This window comes from Glossina fuscipes, unplaced genomic scaffold, assembly GCF_014805625.2.
Source record: "Glossina fuscipes isolate IAEA_lab_2018 unplaced genomic scaffold, Yale_Gfus_2 3, whole genome shotgun sequence".
Taxonomy (NCBI): Eukaryota; Metazoa; Arthropoda; class Insecta; order Diptera; family Glossinidae; genus Glossina; species Glossina fuscipes.
In genome coordinates this window covers 14,722,553-14,744,272 of record NW_023998417.1, presented here as the reverse complement: position 1 = coordinate 14,744,272, position 21,720 = coordinate 14,722,553, and the positions used below count along the sequence as shown (strand labels likewise).

The window sequence follows — 21,720 nt, the reverse complement described above, 5'->3', positions numbered from 1 at the left end:
AAAAAAAAAAAAAAAAAAAAAAAAAAAAAAAAAAAAAACTTTTTTAGCTTTGTATGAGGAATCTTTGGTTTTTCGAAGTTTAGTTTGAAAAAAAAAAAAAAAAAATTATACAAAAGTTGGGACGGGTTAATCTGCTATTCCGCTAATACGTTGCTTAAATTTCTTCTTTTCATTTCAAAGTGAGAGTATTTCCGTTTACGCTTAGAAAATGGTTCTCGTTTGAGTGTTTTTGTTTTTCAACATTTCACTCAGATTTTTTCTTTCCTTTTTCTTTTTGCTTTTTTACTCTCTACCGAGTAATAATAAATTATTTAATTAGAAAAGAAGAGGACCCTTGACTTTCTTTTTTTTTTTTTTGTTGTTGTTAAAATGAATGCAAACATAATAATAATAATATATAACGCTTCAATGGGTTAAGCTTAAAAGAAATGCATAAAACTATTTACAGAATTGGTTGTTTTAGGATTATTTTCCTTTTTCAGGTGTCTTTTATTAATAAATAAATTGAAAAATTTGAAAAAAAAAAACTCAAAATGAACAAAAATAATCGTAATAGTAGGAGAAAAGCAGTATTTTTTGCTTTAGAAAAAAAAAAGAAGAAAATAATAATAATTATACATAAATAAAATATCGAAATGAAATGATGTGTTTTTATGAGTTTCGAAGATTTTTGAAATTAAAAAATTACTAAATGAAATGAAATGAAATCATTATCTTGAAGACGAGAAAACGTAAATTAAATGTTAAATAATCGAAAGGAAAATACTTAAACTTAAACGAACGCAAACATTTTATAAATTAAATGGTAAATAAAATGAAATTTTCAAATAAGAATATGTAAGAAAAATAAAAAAAAATATATATATATATATATATTTTTCTTTTTTTCGTTTTTGTTTCAGAGTTTTATTTAGATATGTAGTAGTAATAAAAAATGCTTACAATCATTCATATCATCATTGGATCTCATAATGTATTGATCCGATGAGGATAATCTTGAATGCCCGTTCAAATTGGGATGAGCTCCCCCCCTATGATCACTGTTCTTTTGATTTAAAACGCTACGCATCGCCATTGCGGATGGATTCGATTGATGCATATACATACTATCACCTTCGCACTCACTTTCTTTATACTGCAGTACATTTTTATGCTTTTCATAGATAACCAGGCATCGATGACATCCTTTCCTAAAATATCGCATTACGTTACGATTTGTTATTGTTTCATTAATTTTTTTCATGTCATAATATTTATAGCATGAGATTTCGTTTTTTGGTGGCAAAGTATAAAAGAAATACAAACACAATTATGTCATATTCATTGTGGACACGCAAACCAAAGAACAAAAAAGTAAGTAAGTAAATTATATACTTTTAAAAATATATTCTCTAAAAATGCTTCTTTTTTTTTTTTTTTTGTTAATGTTAGTGTTTCCATTTTTCTTCTCTCTTTAATGGATATAGCTAATATATATGTATAGATATGTAAATAAAATTTTATTAAGATATACGCATTTCCAGAAAAAGTGATCACAAAATTTATTTATTTCCATTCATTGCGAGAGGATAAAGTAATGCACAAAACATTCCTGAAGACACGTTAAAGCAACAAAAATGCCTACAATCGCAAACCTCTACATATATAGAGTAGATTCATTAGGTTCGTGCTAATCACGCAAGAGAAATTAACTTTGCATCATAACTTCTTCTGCGTACATTTTTTATGACTGGATGTCTATTGCGATCACATACAGTTTAGTTATAGCCAACTAGAACCATACCTATAATATTAACTTTCCATCCCAATTTTCGCGATCTTAACAGTCGCTAGAACAGGCCAAAGACAGACTTTCAGACTTGAATTCTGAGCATCAAATTGCCTACCAATCTTCCAATCCATAGGTTTCACCTCTGCGAAGAACAAAGGCTTTCAAGCTTGAGCAAATTTGAAAAAAGTCGACATAAGGCGCTAAACGCACTTTTTACATTCACCCGTTGCATTATTCGTTACATGCATTCTTAGGAAGCTTTTAATTGCCGCCGCATATTTGCAGCGAATGTTAAATCGGAATTGTTAGAGATCTGAACTATTGTGATAACAATTGTTGTTATTTAATAGCAGCATCCTCGTTTTTGTCATTGCTGGTTCTCAATGGCCGATCGATTCCGTTTCTAAGTGAACGTACTTTTTTTATCTCATTTTTTTCGACTTTGCGCAGCTAGACGAACGTTATACGAAAGGTAATGATAAATCGACTCGTACCCTCACGCTTATCGCTTATATATGCTCTTCTAACGGAATTATAAATATATTTACGTATATGATTCTAGGGGTACTAGGGGAAATGAATATCCACTAGTCGAGATGGTGGTGATTAAGGACAATTAGCAAAAGCTTGATAACTAATTGGAATGTTTTGTATATTTTTATCCTTTAGAGTTTTTCCTTTTTTTCAATTTTCAACGATTTTACTTAGGTAAATATATTTTCAATGAATGAAAGGAAATCATAAAAAATTATATTAAAAATGAAATTTAAAAGAATTTGTTTAAGTAAAGAGAAGAGAAATTTAATTTAATAAAGAAATTAATTTTAATAATGAAAGAAAGGAGTATTTAAGGGATTGTCTAGTTTCTTTGTTTAAATATGAAAGCAAAATTCAAGGGCGGCTTTATTTATGATTTTGAAAGAAATTGCAAAATATTCTATGAGATTTTCTTATATTTTTCATTTCAGTAATAATTAATCTTTGGTTTTTTTTTTATTTTTCTTTTTTATATATATATATGTAAATATGACACATCAAACACATACAATATATACGAAAACTAACTGAAAATCACATAACAGCTACAACTGAAAGTAACCAACTGTCCGTAAAATGAAATATGTAAACGAAAAATTCTGAATATAGTGAATGCATTAAACTGCTTTTAAAATCACTGGAAATGAAAACACAAATCCATACAAAATACATATGATGAAATTAAACATAGCGTGGAGTTAACGTAAAAGAGAGAAATAAGCAAAATATCACATTCTCCGTTATGAGTTAATGAATGAAGACGAAAATATGAAAATTAATCATTTTTTCTCGGCTTGAAAACACTTTTTAATTACACTTTATGGTCATTATGTGAGACAAATGAAAAGAAGTTTTATTGAAAAGAACGCAAACAATGCCAGAAATTAAACGAGAAAAAACAAAAACATAAAAAAGTAGCGTATTTCTCCGAGCTTAATAAGGGGTATATAGTATAGTAGTAGTAGTAGTAGTAGTAGTAGTAGTAGCAGTAGTAGCAGTAGTACTAGTTGTGTTGGATAAACAACCGAAAAACGAAAACAAATACAAGTGGAAAAAACACTTTACGCCATACATCATAGAATGAATGAAAGCAAAAATGGAATAAAAAGTAAAATTGAATTCTTCTTAAGCACAAAATAACACGCAAACTTATAAGATTTATTTTTGCACGATAAATTCCTTTTTTCTTTTTTTTTTTTTTTTTTTTTCTTACATATTTCCTTCTCTTTTTATTTGCATTTTTTTCGTTTTTATTTTTTTAATTTTTTAGTCTTTGCCTTCTACACCCAAAGTAATCGGATGAGTAAACCAATATGAAATATTTGTACAATTAATGTTATGCAGTAAGAGTCATCATCATTAAGAAACCCAAAGAACACATGAAGTAAAATTAAAAACAAAGGAAAGAAAACTATAATTGAAAAATTAAACATATTCCAGAGTATGGATTTAATATATGCTGTGAGTGGTTCTTCACGTTGTCGTACGGTAAACTTAAACAAATCTCTCACATCAAGAGTATTTCGTATATTCGAAGAACAAATAAATATGAAATTTGTAAAGCCGTTTGACGCCTATACAAATCGCTTTTACGCTTGACATATTCATATTTCAACAAAATAGAAGGCGTAGCTTTCGAACCAGCCGGCGTAGTTTGTAGGTGGCAGCAAGAGGATTTTGAAAATTTTCAAGAAAGTAATATCCATCTACGGAAATGTTTCTAAAATTGTGTCAATCGGCGAGTAGCGATCTTCTAAGCTTGGCATGTTCGGAGTAATTGCTGAAAAAACTTATTCCTTTCACTAAGCAAATTGAAATATTTTTCTGGTGTATAAACTGCATCGTCTTTGTGCGGAAGAAATTCTTGCGTTAAAAAATTTCTAATTTCGATGAGAACTCTTTATGCGGAATTTCCTCGAAAATAATTGTTCTTACGTTGCACCGGCTTGAATGAGTTCAGTTTATCTTCTTATGCAAAGTTTGCTAATGAACGTATGCACTTACAGTAGACTGCCCTACAACATGTCTTCAGATAAGACGGATTTGTCTTCGTATATAACATTCTACAACAATGAAGCAGCCGTAACGCTTTTATTTTCGTTGAAGTAAAAAAGGTAGGAAAGATAAAAGACCTTATTCAAGGCCATTCGCCTGACTGACTGAGTGGGCTGAAGATCTCGACCAACAATTGAATCGTCGTGGGTTCAAATCTCAAGTGCCGCAAAGTTTTCAATAAAGCTTTAAGGCTTTACTCTGAGTCTATGTCTCCGCTCAAATTAATTATGGAAACAATAATAGTGGGCGTGAAAACCGTCTTTGTATAAACTAAGTAGGCCGTGCAATACGGATTTATGTAACATGGAAATGGTCGATCGCATTATGAGGGCGACTCTATGGCATGGCCATTTAAATTGGTGCGAAGAAGGCCTCTTCTTATTCTTCCACATGAGCTTCTGTCTGTCTGAATGTTATGAGTGGATCAGAGTCCGATCGGGTGTTTTTTAGATTTTTTTCACATCTCGAGACTTTTAGTGTATCAGATTAGTTGAATAAACTTTTTATACGTTCAGCATGTGTACTCACGTTCTTAACCGTCATTAAGTGTGCAGAACGTTTGAAAATAATTGCGCAAGAAAGATTCAATCAGAGTGGAATAACTGCAATGCTTGTGGTGTTAGTATGGCTGGGTAGAACAAGTGGTGTTGTTTTCACTTTAGGTAACTTTAGCATTTACTGCTTCTCCTTAAGAGTATGCTATGCACACTTCGATTCAGGCCATATAAGCTCTGAAATCCACTGCATGCTATTAATGAGTATCGTGAGCTTACTATTTCAAGCTATGCGCACGGTTTCATTAGCATTATTTCATTTTATGACCATAAGAAGTAATTTAAGCTGAAATTTCAAATATTCTCTCTCTCTCTCTCTCTCTCTCTCTCTCTCTCTTTTTCGTAAAGTAAATTTCACTTTAAGCTATAGTATTACGTTTTTGATGTAATTAAACGCATTTAAGAAATTAGTGCCGAAGCAATAAAGATGATTGCACATGACAAATAATTAATAAGAGTTAATAAAACAACGAGAGTCCCTAAAGTTGTTTTGTTTATATAGGTAATTACAATACATAGATAAAAGGAGGCCAGCTAGCTATTCGATACATGTGATCCATTACGGATATTAAATCAATAAAAAGAGACACGACATTGTATTAAATCCATACTATATGCTTAGAATTTATTTGTTGCTGTCTTCATTCCATTTTTTTATGAATGGAGAAATATATAACAAACAAAACAAGAAGAAATAATTAAAAAACCAAATGACTTTCGTTTAGTCGTACTGCACCCAATCGCAAAAGTTGGTGTTGGCTTAGTTAGTTGAGTTGATGGTTGGTTAGTTTGTTGTATGGTTGGTTGGTTTCCTTTGCATTTTTCATTATTTTTTTTTTATGCTTTTTTTTTTTTTTTTTTAACGACTCTACTCGTAAACATATACACATTTCATTTTCATTAGCTCGTTCGGTTATAGCAGTAGTAGTAGTAGTAGTTGTTGTTGTTGTAGTGGTAGATGGTTATGTCGCAGCAGTAATAATGACGTTAATAGTAGGTCGTCAACCTAAGTCCGGTCATATATTAATTGCAGTCAACTTCGGTTAGTTAGTTGGTGGTCAGGTGGACTTTTATGTATATGAAATAAATACGTTCCGGAGAATTCTGTCTACTATTGTTTTCCTGTTCTTTCTTTTTTTATTTTTTAAAATATTTGTTTTTTTTTTATTTAAGTTGACCGTATGTACTGTATCTCGCGCTCGTTCTAAAGGCATTTACTGTAAATGCGTTTTTCGGTCTGGAATTTGTTATAGGTTTCACTCCGCTGTTTTATCATTTTTTTCTCAACATCCCAGCCGTCATATTTGACAAATCAAATTACAAAAAATAACTAAATATATTGTTTTTTCCTTTTGCCGAGAAATTGAAATAAAAAAAAAAGCTACTTTAGTTTCATTCAGAGTTTTTTCTCTTTTTTTTCGTACATATACTACCTCAGCATTAAATTATGTTCTAAATAAAAAGGGGGAAAAAATCAAAGGGAGAAAATCGCTTTTTAGCTTGGTTTAACACTTGACTGTAATCAATTAAAATTCGAAGACAATTGTGTGCTCGATTCGTGGCTTAAATTTTTTTTTGTTCGAAAACGTAAGGGAAGTGGGTAGTAATGGAAAACGCAAAATGTAATCAAAAAAATTGGTTATGGTAAAAACTTACTCGTCAACGATTAAATACTTGTTACCATCCGAGGCGGCACATCTCCCGCGATAACTGAATTGTGAACCTTTGATGTGTATGGATTGCTGATAGCCAGATAGGAACCATGAGCCTTCCCAACGCGCAGGAAATGTACAATTCGTGGGCACTAGTAATTGAATAAAGCAAAACGAAAAAAAAAACAAAATGCAAAACAACACTTAATGAAATCCATTCATATTTTTATTTATATCTATCTTGTGTAATAGATCTATTTTTGCTTATATTCCTATCGCCAGTAAAGGGATAGCGTTGTCTTGAAGCGATCCTAGATTTTGTTAAATATAAGTTATAAATTTTATGCAAGTCGGTTGAATTCGCATTCGTACGTGAACTTAAGATCGACTAACTCTGCATTTGCGCGCCTAAGAACATGCATTGGATGTCTGAACTTTCTGCTTCTCCATTTTTGGTGGCAATGTTACGCAAACTCGCGGTAATAGCTCATCTATCAACTAAGGCAACGGATTGCTACAATTGGTAGAGGCCCCCTTTTCCAAACCGCTGAATCCATTTATTAAACAGTACGAATAATATAATGAATAGATCGTAACTGTCCGCGTTCAATTTCGTTCTGTCAGTCCATACTTAAACGCACTGAATGTAAGCGTGCAACTAGACACATTTTGGGAAACTCTGCTTCGTATTGTAAAACAACACTTCCCTTATGCTAATGTAATTAGGGGGGATTAACGTGTGATTATGGGGACAATGATAGATGTTTGCGATTGGGTAAAGAACATGATAGAGCGCCTTCAAGTAAATTGGATGTAAATTGTAATTGGAGTGTTGTCGCTACTCATGGACTTTAGTATTAGTAAACCGATAGGGTCTATTTTTGGACCAAACATCCTAATGGTTCTGATGAATATCGCTGACGATAATCACTTGTGGATTGAGCGCAGTTTTACTTATACACGCAATTATTGTCATGAAAAGGAGCATTGTTTGACAATCTGATTTTTTCTTCTACGTTATGAGAGGCCAGTCTAAATAAGTAAAATATACAACATATTCATGTGGCCTAAAAAAGAATCGGCGCAATCATAAATTCTAAACAATCTAATTACGGCCATTGTATTAAAGTTTATGAGTTTCTCTTACGGTTTTTATTAAGATTTGTGGGTTTTTTATTTGAAACGATTTGAAACGACCACACTTAAGCGCACAATTGAATGTGACCGTTGGATGAATAGAACACTGAACGAATGCATACATGACCTTCAAGTGTGTGCCAACCATTGATTGTATTGTAATTTCTATATATAACCGGAAGGAAAAAAGCGATAAAAGAAATTTAAATAACATTTTATGTTTTTGTGCTTTTTTAAATGTACGTATAAATAAAAATTAAAAAAAAAAACGCGCACAGACAGACGGGTGGTTCTCAAAATGAGAATGCAATAAAAATGTACTGCTTAGAGCCTACTGCGTAGAGTCAAAGCCTCTTATTGTTAAGTTCTTCTATAAGCGGAGGGTGACCACACGGTGGTGGTGGTTTATTGTCATACAAATACAAATTACGTGTACATGGGATTGTGTGCTCTTGCATACCTAATCTATATGTTAAAGCAAAGATGTGTACAAAAGAGATTTAATTTTTTTTTTCCTTTTTTTTTTTTTGCTTTAAACTAAAGAACAAACACTTTATGTGTTGTTTAGTGTTAAGTGAGTCGCTATGTGAGAATCGTGTATTTAGTGTTTAAAAAATTCCTTTCCAATGCCTCCATGTACATGTGTGCGTAAGTCATTAAACGGCAGCAGTTAAAAATCGTTCTTTTAATGCAGCGTTAAAAGCACTTCATTCGCGATCTTCGAAAGGAGAAGAAGTATTGAACTGTGGTTTTGCTATGTGATACTTTCTAAAAATTTGTAAAGACCACATTATGCATGGTTTATAATTTCGTTTTGCTTTTTCTATTGTCTGCAGCGACAAACAATTCTACATGTACTTCACATAAGACCTTGGGGCAAATCTCAAATAACCCTAACCGTATTTATTATTCGGCTCGAAGAATTTTCGCTTCGAACTTTATGCTGGTTGAGCAAGCACGCACCAAATTATAAATCGATGTGAGATTATTGATCGTAATTTATCCCTTTTCTATCTCAAATGATGTCATCGCATAAAGAAAGAAGAAGAATATCTGATTCCTGCCCCAATAGATGTCTTTCGAGATTAAATATGTCCATAGTTCATGAACTGCATAAAATCTAATCTCGGATGTTGGTAATATTATACATAGGCCTATACACTTATTTGCCCCAATATCGTCGGTTCCGCATAAAATTAATTCCCTAAACAGAATTCATCGCACACTATGCACACGATTTCACATTCAAAATATGCTTTAGGTGGAACTTTCGCTAATTCATTCTAAAGTGCGCGTAGCTTTTGTGCGTATTGTGTATAGCAAAAAGTTGTAGCGAAAACTTACCGTCATTACGTCCCACCCATCCGTGGGCCGTTGAAGAAAACATAGTCAATAACAGCCACATTAACAACCACTTTGAAACCGAAACCGTTTTGTTTAAGTGTAAACAGCCAAGTACAACTGTCATCCTTTGCAACCATATGTTTAAATGCGCCGCCGGTTTTCTATCGTTTAACCCTCTTTTTACAGCCGATGATGATCCTAATACTAGTAATGATAATGTCGATAATAAAGAAACAGATAATGACGATGATGGCAATGTGGATACGAATGACGTTGATGTTGGTGTTGATGTTGATGTTGATGTGGATAAAGTTGAACTAGGAAGATTTCTTTTTTCTTGTTCTAAAGCATTCCTAATACCATTGATCACATAATCGCTTACACCTGCTACTACCGCCAAATTGGGATTTTGTAGTTCGATGCCATTAATATCACGATTTTTCCTAAAGCACCTACGAGTACATTCAAGCGTTGTCGTTGTATGCGAATTGTAGAGGGTTGTGTGTGTGGAATAAGTTATTGGTGTTGATGAGGATGAGGATGATGGCGATGATGATGATGATGATAATGATGATGATGATAATGGTGATAGTGATAATGATGATGGTGTTGGCGATGATAAAAAAAATGTTGATGAAGTTGATGGTATTATGGAAATGGATGATACCGAAGAGGAGGATGTGTACGAGTTAGTTGATGTCAGAGAACTGTTGTTGTTGTTGTTGTTATTATTGTTGTTGCAATTGTTACTGTTGCTACATTGGCGCTTTTGTTTTTGCTGCGCTACCGTCACTGAATGTGACGGCATTTGTTGATTTTGGTCGCGGGAATTATAAATGGAATTCTTTAATATTAAACCACATGTAACACCATCAACGTCAGCGTTCTCATCATCAATTATTGCCGTTGAATTGATGTTTGGATGTTGTTTTTGTAAATATTGTAGTTGTTGCAGTTGATCCTCCGCATTGCTAAACGTATTATTTAAACAATGACATCTTGACAATAATAATGATGACGTGGCATTAAAGATGTCATTGTTGTTGCTTTCGGTCGTGTCCATTCGCATATTACCGTTATTGCAGTTATCAATAGCTAGACAACGACCACACGGTGTTTTTCGTTGTAGTTGTAGTGACGGTTGTGCAAATGGTTTTAAAATGCTGGCATTGAGACCATGTGTTTGCATTTGTTTTTGTAGTTGTGTATGTGTTTGAATAATCCTGTGACCACGTTCACGTAAATTTTTTGTACTTCTGTTCGTATAGTATGCTGTTGAATTATCTTCTGGTATTTCTACTATATTTTCTACGGCTTTTACTACTACTACCGCTTGGGTCGTTTGTTGCTGCACTTCTTTTTGCTCTTGTTTTTGTTTTCTTATTACATTAGAAAATAACGTTGTTGTGGTCTCTAAGGCAGGCATTTCATAATTTTCATAAAACTCTTCCTTCACCGACTGTAGTTGTAGTTGTTGTTTCTGTTGCTTTTGCTTTTGCTGCGACTGCTGCTGCTGTTGTTCTTGTTGTTGTTGTTGTTGTTGTCTGTTATGCTGCTTATAGAAAAAATTCTGACAACAGCTGCTATTGCTGGCGCTCATACTGCAACGTCTGGTATTACGGCCACCGTTATCATTTATGACATTATTGCGGGTCACATGTGTTTGAATATTTTTTACAGTTCCTTCGTCTTGTGCCTTGACTACGATAGACGTTCGTGCCTGTATCGCTGTCAGTGTCGGCGAATGTGCTGTTTGTTCATTTACTTGTGCTATGCCAGGAACAACGTTCTTACACGGATGCAAAAAAGGCGCTAAATATATTAATGTTGCTCTCATTTGTGTAGTTATAGCTGTAGATCTACTGGCTGCGTGCTCCGAATACTGAAAGGAAAAAAGAAAAAATACACGCATATAAAAATAAAGAATAAGTAAAGACATTAAATATAAATGAGTTGAAATTTTTCAAAAAGCAAAAAAGAAACCAAACGACAAACAAAGTCCTTTTTTATCTTTGCAGCAATTTTATCAATGTGCCTTTAATAAAGACCTCAAAATGCGGTGAGTAATGGAACTTTTTTAAATAAATTGACTGCTCGGGGTGTTCGTTTAATTTACATTATCGTGTATACAATATATCACCATAGTATTACCTTTAACCCAAGCAAGGTTATCGTGAGCATTCTTTTTATATCGATCCCCGGAGGAAGGGCTAGGGGTTTTGTCACCGAAAAAAATGGACCTTAGGAACACTACCAATTATTTATATTTTTTACCAACGTTCAATTAGGGATCGATTAGGTTACATTCGCGACTTTTTTCATTCCCCGTTTCTTAAATTACTTAATGACTGGGCAATTGGTCGCATAACGTTCAAGAAGACGCCTTCGAAGATCGAAAACTTTCCCATAGCGATTAGAAAAACGGAAAGTGGTTGACATGATTTTCACTATCATCTGATAAAAGTCACAGAAAAAGAAACTTTGACATCAGTGTAAGTTAAGCTTTTGTTTTGTTATTCTTATCATGCATTCTTCGCGAGCTAAAACTGGCACCTAGATCCTTTTCGAACACAGACACATGTACGCCTTGATTTTTTACAATTTACTTTCTATTTGACAAGACTTTAAGGTTATTAAGGCAAAGGTTAAGGCAAACAAGAAAGAAACAAACTGCTCCATGCTTGGCACGATTAGCTTGGCTGTTGATGTTGATGAAGACTTCAAAAAATTAGTCAGTTGAAATGATAAAGTTTGAATTTTATCCTCGAACATTCTAAGGTAATTTCATTAATTTTGCTAATGAAGGCTTCAAGCGGCATGGAGTGTTTGCTGTCGACAAGCTCAAAGTTTAGCCTTTTTTTTTGTATTAAAAAAAAAAAACACTCCTTTTCATGTCCTTTGTGCACAATTCGTTACAACACTAATTATGAATTTTCCAACTTTAAGTTATAAGACTCAGTAAAAAAGCTCTATACCTGAACGTTGTAAAAAACTTTACTAAGCTATGCAAAAAAAATAACTACAAATCTAGACGAGAACAAATATTCTCTAAATACGCAAACTTGCGAATACGCTAAGCTATACATCTTCAAATGAAACTGGGAGGGATAACCTATGTCGAACGCGGACTTTGTGGTCGCGAAAAATTGAATGATTTGGCCGATGGGCTGCTACAGCCAAAGAACAAAGTCAATCGAAATGATAGGACAAGCATGTTAATAAGGTGTGTGTGAGTATGATTAACTAAAACCGGACCAGCGTGCTCTTACTTTATGTAATAATAAATCTCAAGTGAAACTTGGTGTTTCTGGCCAGTCATTAAAATAAGCACATTCATCTAAATAACCAAGATAACATTCATTTCCCGCGTGCTTACCAACACACTTCATCTATTTTCAATGCATATTGATCTGACTGTAGTAAGAAAGGAATGTCTTAGCGTTAATACCGCTACCCGTCCATACCAAAGAAAATTGCAAAAAAAAATATATGTAAAGCTGACTCTCGTCTCTCTTAGACTTACACTTAGGTCAAGACGATTCTTATTCCAACAGGGCGACAAATACGTGAATCGAAAAAAAAAATTATCATTTTATTGGATATGCGATCGGGATTTGTCGTACATGGACCTTCCAATATTTCCGAAATGATATTTTCCTCATGTTTGTACAAGAGAAGGAAGAAAAAACATATTTTTCCAAAGAAATTTGTCACTATGTGACTATTCGAGAAACGGTTTGGAACCCCTCGCCTTTGTTTCACGAAATTTTAAATGTTTGAAATGAGATATGCCTTTAAAATATGTGGATTTGAAGAATAGAAAAAAAACAAAAACAGACTCACGCACTCATATTTATAATGAGACTAATGTCTTCATAACCATGTAAACACATTCAATTTAACACTTTAAAATTCCATAAAAAAAAACAATGTGTATTTTTATTATAGTAATTTTTTTATTTCAAAACTTTTCCAAGGCAGAAAAATATAAATCATGTGAAGAATTTCGAGTCATAAAGAAATAGATTTAAGAGATTTTCAAATGTAAAATAATTTTTTTTTCTTTGTCGCATTTAGTCTCTTAAAGAAGTTTTCATCCCCCCCTCCCACAAGAATTTTTTTATAAAAGGTGATGGCTGGTGATAGATGCCATATAAGAAATGAGGCATTTCAGTAAATCTTTTGAAAATTAATTGGTATTTAATTTCATTTATAATTTATTAGATATCTTTTATAAAATTTGAAACTTAACAATTTAATATTAAAGCAGATTAAGCGAAAGGGCCACTAGCAAAAGCGTAACATGAAATTCAGAAAAAAAAAAAAGAAAATGAAGAAAGAAAGAAAGAGGGAAAGAAGGAAAGTATCAAAAATTAATGAAGAGGAGAAATATAGTTAAAACTATCATCATAACCTAAGAAAGAGTATGAATAATTTAATATATTCTGTTTAGATATATGCATACATATAAATGTGTATATAAATATAGATGCCTAAAGGCCTAAAGATGAAAAATTGTTGGAAAAAAAAAAAAAGCAAGAAAAATTGCCAGCACACACAATACAAAGCCGTAACATAAGCAATGTATTATGATTGTGAAATGGGACCAAAACTAAATCGAGTCCAGCAAATGGTAACAGTGATGGTAACAGCAAACCAATGGTCGGTCTGTGAAATTTTGTTGTTATGAGTACGTAGTGAAAACAACAACACCGACAACAAGAACCGAAAGACCACCTGACAGGGTGAAAATTTATGTTTGCATGTTTATCTGCAATTTATATATTTTATAAAGTTACGAAAAATGTAACGTGTAGCCGCGCAGAGGCCGGGGTATGCAAACACACGTTCACACAGGAACGGGGTTGCGGAGAATGTTGGGATATGTGTTTTGTCTTGAGTGAAACGCTCTCATAAAATGTTGGCTTAAATCGCCCATGTAGACGTACAAATATACACATAAACACATAAACACATAAACACACACACACATGCGATATACACATAAGGTATATACGGGGGCTCATAAAACACGTAAAGAGTCAAATTTTATGTGAAAGGATACAAAAATGTGAAACTAGACATACCTGGTAAGTACACCTGTGTACATAAGTTCATGCTCATAAGTTTTTAGCAAGTAACAGAGCATACTTTTACCTTTTTTATAATATACAATTTCTTCTCTTAAATATAAACTTAGGCACACACTCGCCTATATAACTTTAGTGTTGTTATTATTTGTAAATTTGCACATAAGCGCACACATGCACGCTTACAATTCTCTATAGTCCAATATCCGTAGTTATACAGTAGTGTAGCTCGTTCAAAGATTAATGTCCAGCAAGCATTCCAAAGGTCCCACGGGTACATAACAACTAAAGCTAACTATTAGCTGCTTGGCTGATACGCTGCGTCCTACTCATTCAGCGGATGAAATCTCCCACTTATAATAATTTTTTACACGCCAAATTTCTCACTCTTGCTGTGCTACCTATCACGTTCATTTCACATGACTTTTCTTTTATCTATTTTCATAAAGTATTCATTTTATCCACTACCGATTTTATTAATTGTTTTGCATAAGTGAATAAGTTATTAGGTTAAATTGTTTATAGCCATTTTTTGCCTTGACCGCCTATACATATATATATATATATATATATTTTATTTTTTTTTTGGTGTAAATATTGTTGTTTACGCGCAATGAATATTTTATAATTCTATCATTAATATGATAATGTGAACTTTATTCTCTTTCTTTTTCCCATATTTTTTCTTTTTTCTTCTTTTAGTTATTTTGCAAAAAGTTTTCATTCATTAATACTATTGTTTGGATACGCCGATGCCAATGATATATTCATTAAATATTTTATTGCCATTAACCATAAATGTACTTGCGTGTGGACAAACACATTTGCACATTTGTTCAATTTATGTCGTATATTTTCAACAGCATTTGCATATTAAACAAGCGAGACTTTGCGAACTGCAACAACGCAAACTTGTCGTACAGGTGTTCGTTTCGAGCGATTGTATTCAATGGAGAAGCACTGAAAGATTGAATGCTGACTAGACACCAGTATATTAATAACAAGCGAACAAACAATGAATTAAAGCAAAAATTATCTTTTAACCAGCAATTCTTGCTAATCATCTGGTAATCTCTTCTCATATCATTTTTAAATAACTCAGGAACTGTTAATTACCTTATCTTTCAAAAGAAGTTCAAAATCGATCTTAATCGGCTGTGGCAGGGAAGGGAGAAGCACATACAAAGAGAAATCTAAGTTCATTTTAAACGAAATCTGTTCGGTTGGTTACGATGCATTGTAGAATGTCCCAAAAGTGAAGACATGTTACGCTTAAAATGTGCGAACGCTTCCTAAATAAATTTGAGTTCATCTCGGCTGTTCGTCGTGTGAAAACACAGTGAAAATTGCAAATTGCACAGAAAAACCTTCTATCCTACGATCCTATGGCTGTGTGTTGAGCAACGTCGTCGGAGACGTCGCTCGTTTCTCTTATGCTTAAAGGCCACTCACAGCCCCAAGGTAGAGCGGTAAGTACATATGTTGACATTATTGTGAAAATATCTTTCAGGAATGCTATTTGCATTAAGGCAATTACGGCGCCTCGTAATTAAATTAATTAGATTTCAACTCAGGTTTGATATAACGTTTCATTGCGTCACTCTACAAACTCACGCATCACATAAACTTACCAAAATATTCTTTTACTATTTAATAGTGTGGAATTACACTTAAGGGGATAAAAAATTCACACTACCAAGTAACGAGACTTATTTAAAGATTCGAACAAACTCGTTGGCTATTATCCTCGTAAAAAAATTTGCTAGGATCTGTTATATGCAATATGTATTGTCATATAGGCCATGAATCTGACATATTCAGCGGAAAATTTTCCAATTTTTTACAGTATATTCACTCAGAAAATTTTGTCAGACAGACGCTATTTCGTTTTGTTGAGTTGAGTGTACCGTCTCGGTCAAAAAAACTGTAATCACCTAGTGAACGTCACTTCAATGCCCATGCAGAGCCACTAGTGAATTGCTGAGTTGATTCACTTAATTGTGGCCCGAACTTCCGGGAAGCTGAATTCCAGGAAGTGCGTCCGATATTAGTTGTTTACCTAACAAAACATGGCGGTGTGCACAAGTTCGTCATCGGACAAGAATTATGCAAGTCCGGAAAGCAGTGAAGCAGTGATCGCTCTTGTTTTGAAAAACTAAAGTTTCCCGAGAATTTCTGTCGACTTTATAGGAATAAGAATTAATGCTCGATTGGCTAATAAATCTTCTCTACAAATATTCAAAAAAATGAAAACAAGAATACGTATCAATAATGCACATAATGTAACATTTCGTGGACTTATATTGGTTTTTCGTAATTGAAAAAAAGTTACAAGATGCAAGTATTCTGAGCGTTATCACATATATATTGCATATATATGAGGAAATACCTTGCATATATTGAGGTATAATTTAAAGAGCTTAATAACAGAATAACGTATGGGATATGGGAGACGTGGATGCGTTAATTTCGACTTGGTCACTCGATGGCTCATTCAATACGTGATAGATGAGAATAAAGTCAATTTTAAATTTTCAAAAAAGTACGCGCACTCTCCTTAATTATAATAATAATAAATATATATATATGTATCTGTTGCGTAAACGTAATAAATTAATTAAAAACATTTCAATGCAAGATAGGTAGCAATGAATAATAAGTCATATGAATATGACATTAATTCATATTCGTCGGAGAAAAAAAAAAAATCTAAAATATCATAATTAATATTTTTAATGGGTTTTATATATTCTTCCTACCGCTATTTGTTTCACTTCATCCCATGCTATGTTCCCCATAAAAAAAAAAATGACTTCAACATAAATATTCATATTTTTAATTTTGAATAAATATGAAATATTTATATTGAAACATGGGATAATTGTACATGTGTACGTTTGTATGTGTTTGCGAATGTATGTATAATTTACTGTAGAATATTTGGTGAACACAATTCTCATATAAATATTAAAATGGTTATGAATTAATAATAAATAAATTTAGAGTTATATTCCAAAATATATTTTTAAGTTATTCCTTTCGTCCAAAGCACTCACTTTATTAAATATTTATGAATAACTAAAAACACTTTTATTTTATAAGCAACGCAAACTTATAAGTTGTTGTTATAAAATCTTCAAAAAAAAATAAATAAATAAATAAAAATAAATAAAAATTAATCAATGCAAATTACGTTGTTGTTGTTGTTGTTATTATTGGGAAAATGAATGGAAGGATAAAAACTGTCTTTTTCTCTTGTCCCCTTTGTAAAGTTATTCAATTGAAAAAAGTTCTACTCTAGCAGACAATTCTCCTCGGTGGACATTGTCAAATATTGGACGGAATTACTAGAGCGAAAGTAATGCTAAGCATATTGTGTGTCTTGTGGCTCACTGGGAGCAAAGACAAAAACATTCGGTCTCATAGGTATTCGCCTACGGCAAGCTTTCATTCGACGTGCTGCTACTACATGCAAGTGATACCAGTTGCCTGGATATAAATATCTCGTTTTTACGTTAGCTTAAAATGGGAAATGATAAAAAAAAAGAATATCACTAAAATGAAAACCTTTGTTTAGTTTCTACTTTTAATTTATTCGTTCACTGCACACATTTGATAAAACAGAGAACGCACTTGTTCACATCATCAATGTATACGCTTCACATTTAATATCTTTTCGACTCTCTCATCTTTCCCCGAACAAACACCATTAAGGGAAAAAGTTAGTGGTTATTTAATTGATTATCTGTATTTGGTAATTAAATTAGTGTTAATTTTTTTGATTTCAAATCTTAAAATTTACATTTGAATTCTACATAGCTCCCTCTATTGCCGTCGAATGTTAAGAGCGTCGATGTTCCGATGGTTTCAATGCTAAGGAAAAAAGACCGCAATCGTACATCTATTCGTCGCAACTAGAGCCAGCGCTAAAGCGTCTTGTGTGGAAGGCTTTTTCCTTACTTTAAAGAATTTCCTTTGTCGAGATTCAAATTTAGAACTGAGGGAACCTCCACAAGTTATGCATAATACATATAATAAAAATAAACGGACGATAATAAAATTTTGTAACTGAATCATTCGATTAAACAGAGCGTGGAATAATACTTTGAATTTAATCAACTATTTGCTCTTCGTCTTTTCGCTATTCCAATCTCCGATACCACCTCTCGGCTGCCGTTCAGTTTCCTACGGATGTTAATTATGTAACACCAAAATGCTTATCAGAAAGTAATTACGGGATGGAATAATGCTTTGAATTTAATCGAGTATTTGTTCGTCGCCTATTCGTTATTAGAACTTTGAAAAACCCAAAGAAGTGCAAACATTATAATCAAACTAGGCCCGCTATTAAATACCCTACGCCATATTATCTAACACAATTCTTATCTTCGCCATAGAACACAAAGATAATACCATGTTTTTATAGGAATTTGATATTATGGGACTGTGCACTGAATATTAGACCTCTAACACTTTACTTACTAGAAAATAATTCTGAATCGATCGGTATAATAAAAGGCATTGCCTATCTTAAGTGCTTTTTGCGTGTTACATGCGTCCGCAAAAACCTAATATACCTTTTACTAAAAGGGGTGTAGGGTATAGAAAGGGAAAAAAACGCTGTAGCACCTATACAGCTTCATCGATAAGCAAGCTCAGCGCGAATGTTAGGCAAATTGGCCGTGACCATAACAGAGCATGAAGGAAGCTGTCTATTCTTTTCGGTTATGTAACGACTGCAATATCGGAAAGCGTCATTATGTGCCCCAACCCTAGTACTGAAGGACAATCAATTTTTGAAAAACTTGATCGGAGAACTGCAGAAATAGAAAAAGAGTTTTGATCTTTTCACAACCGAGTAATTGTAAAACTTATTTCGATCACTTCCTCCTTCTGTTTGGACTTTGGCAGTCACAAAACTGTAGGAAACTACGACATCGAATACGTGTTTATTAGCTTAATTATGCCCATTAAATTTTGAAAACTCACCAAACCCATGAACAACTAACTGTTACTGCTCCGATATAATCTCAGGAAGAAACAAAACTTTCAAGCTTTTTGTAAATATGTTAGTTTATCGTCATGAATAATGTTCAGGCTCGAACACGAATTTCGTAAAAAAAAGTACGAAAAGTAATTTTTATATTAAGGATTATTAGGTTTTATTTCATAAATGGCGCTTGGTTCCATTGAAAGGACATCAAAAATATACTCATACATGCCTATGTCTATGGTTTGCTAATTAAATGTGCATAATAGCATTTATCCATTTATTTTCGTCTATATCTGTTTATGTGTTTACATGTGTGTACAATGTATGTGCGCGTTTGTGCTTTTGCCAAGCCAGCAAAACAAAAAAAATGAAAAACAAAAAAAGTGTACTCAAAAAAGCCATGAAATTTTACCCACTTTTTGATCGATAAGAAAATTAAACACATAACCATCTCATAATACAATCACACACATCATACATACATATAAACTTACATACATACATACATACGCGCTCACTCTGTACGTACACTCCGATGCACTAATCGGCTAGTAAAGAGAGTTTTTAATGTATTCCACTTATGTACACTACTGCTACTGCTAACACTGTTAGACACACAAACATACATTAGAAATTTTTACTCACCTTAATGGGGTAGTGCTCCATTGAATTGAAAGGGTGATATACGGCGCGATAATTTTGATTGAGAATTGTATAGAAGAATAATTAATACAGGCAGGAAAAAAACGCGTTAATGTTGTAAAACTAAAGCTGACGGTATTATGCTGAAGACGATGACGAGAACTGAGGACAATCGTAAAAGGAAAACAAACAAGAAAAAAACTGGCTTGATGATGCTATTGTGATGTTCTTTTGCTTCTTCCCTTCAAAAGGTGTTAGACGTTAGCGGAAGGAAAGCCAGAATTTTCAGTTGAATGAAAAATTGAAAATTCTTACGCAAAGCTATATGAACACTAGCCGCCGTTTGTGGAAATCAAGTTTGCGACTGGTGAGTTAACGTTCTCAAATGCACAATCAGAAAGTGGAAAAACAGGCGAACGAGGTGTTGCCACAATAATAACGTTGCGAATGAGTTTAGAGTACTCTGGTGCTGAAGATGTGACGTGATGTGCAAATTCAACTTCTCTTCAACTGGAAATTGTACTCCGCTTGTCGATATTATGGAGAAATTCTCTCCCTCTCTCTCTCTTTCTTTCTTCTTTTCTCTCTGCCACAGTCTGACTTTGAAATCAATTCGCTGTAATTCCCTGCACCTTCGAATTCTGAGAATACAGAAATATTCAGTAGTTTTGTGTTCTCATTCACACACAACTTCGATCCAATTAAACCATGCTATGAGAATTATTTCAACAGTGTGTATGAGTAGTAAAATGGGTTTAGATAAAATTCAAAGATATCGAACTTTTTTCTTCCTACTTCATCGTTTGTTGTTTTTTAGAAATTTTTGCTAATGTGACCAAAAAAAAAAAAAACAATTTTTCTTTTTAGCAATTTTTCACTTCAGTTTTAATAAAATTTTATTCCATGTTTACATTGACGGCCAGGAACAAACGAACTCCTTTTGATTGACTTTCATTTTTCAAAAAAAAACACGCATTGTGAGAAATTAAATATATAGCTGTTAAGCGAATTATTTCATATTCTAGAGGACGTAGGGCGGCGCGCACAGAAGGTTTTTTAAGGGTACACAAAAATTTTACACTCTATATACTGTTTTAGCAGCCGAAAATTTTCCATTTTTCCACTTTTTTCTTTTTTCTCACTTATTTTACGGGAAGAAACTATTTTTAATTTTTATTAAACTTAATTTTCTCACATATTTAAGCATTTTCATTTTTCCTTTAATACAAAGTACGTTTTATTTAAATTCTATTTAGTTAATATAAAAAAAAATTTTTTATTTCGTTTTTAAATATTTCTTTGTTTGCTTATGTTATCTCGACGGGCAGAGAGGGGAAACGAACACAACTCAGGTTTTCAGCCAGTTCTAGTGCAATAAATATATGCATATGCATGTACATATATATATATACATATATATATATATCTATATATATATATATAAACTCATGCATGCGTATCTACCTATTCGTAGGCATGCATATTTATTTATATATATATATATATATCTATATACATATATATATTCACGCTATACATATATATACACACTTTTCTTCACTTTTCACTCTAAGAAAAAAACCTTTTTTTAATTATACACGGAATACAATTTTTACTTCACATTATCATATGTGTCTGTGCCGCGAAGTTTTACTGCTAACTAACTAACTATCTGGCGATTGCAAGGAAGTCTTGGTCGCTGATTATGAACTGTGTGTTTATAAATGTATGGAAATGTGTGTTTAGCAATATGAGAAATGCAATAGCATCAAAAGCTGTATTTCGCTCTTATGTTCACACCAGTAACGGAACAGAGATGAACGTATATTTTTGTTTTTATTCCAATTTCCAATTCGCTCGATTCGCTCTTCTACTCTTGCTAACATATCTCTTCCAGTATTGATTTTACCACTTCAATTTCAGACACTTATCAACATAGCATTAA

The 21,720-nt window shown here is 32.9% G+C and overlaps 1 protein-coding gene across 2 annotated transcripts in view; it reads right to left on the bottom strand.

The window, feature by feature from the left end:
- The window catches only part of LOC119634740, a 51,213-nt gene extending 30,262 nt beyond the window's left edge, over positions 1 to 20,951 (bottom strand). The window contains exons 1-4 of one of the 2 annotated variants that reach the window (XM_038029079.1): positions 19,779 to 20,951; positions 9,051 to 10,932; positions 6,574 to 6,721; positions 943 to 1,190 (exon numbers count right to left, since the gene is read on the bottom strand). In XM_038029079.1, coding sequence (XP_037885007.1) covers positions 943 to 1,190; positions 6,574 to 6,721; positions 9,051 to 10,932; positions 19,779 to 19,799 — 2,299 coding nt within the window. In that variant the 5' untranslated portion in view covers positions 19,800 to 20,951. The remainder of the gene's footprint in view (positions 1 to 942; positions 1,191 to 6,573; positions 6,722 to 9,050; positions 10,933 to 19,778) is intronic. The other variant, XM_038029080.1, reaches the window with a different exon arrangement.
- Positions 20,952 to 21,720: the final 769 nt, after the last annotated feature.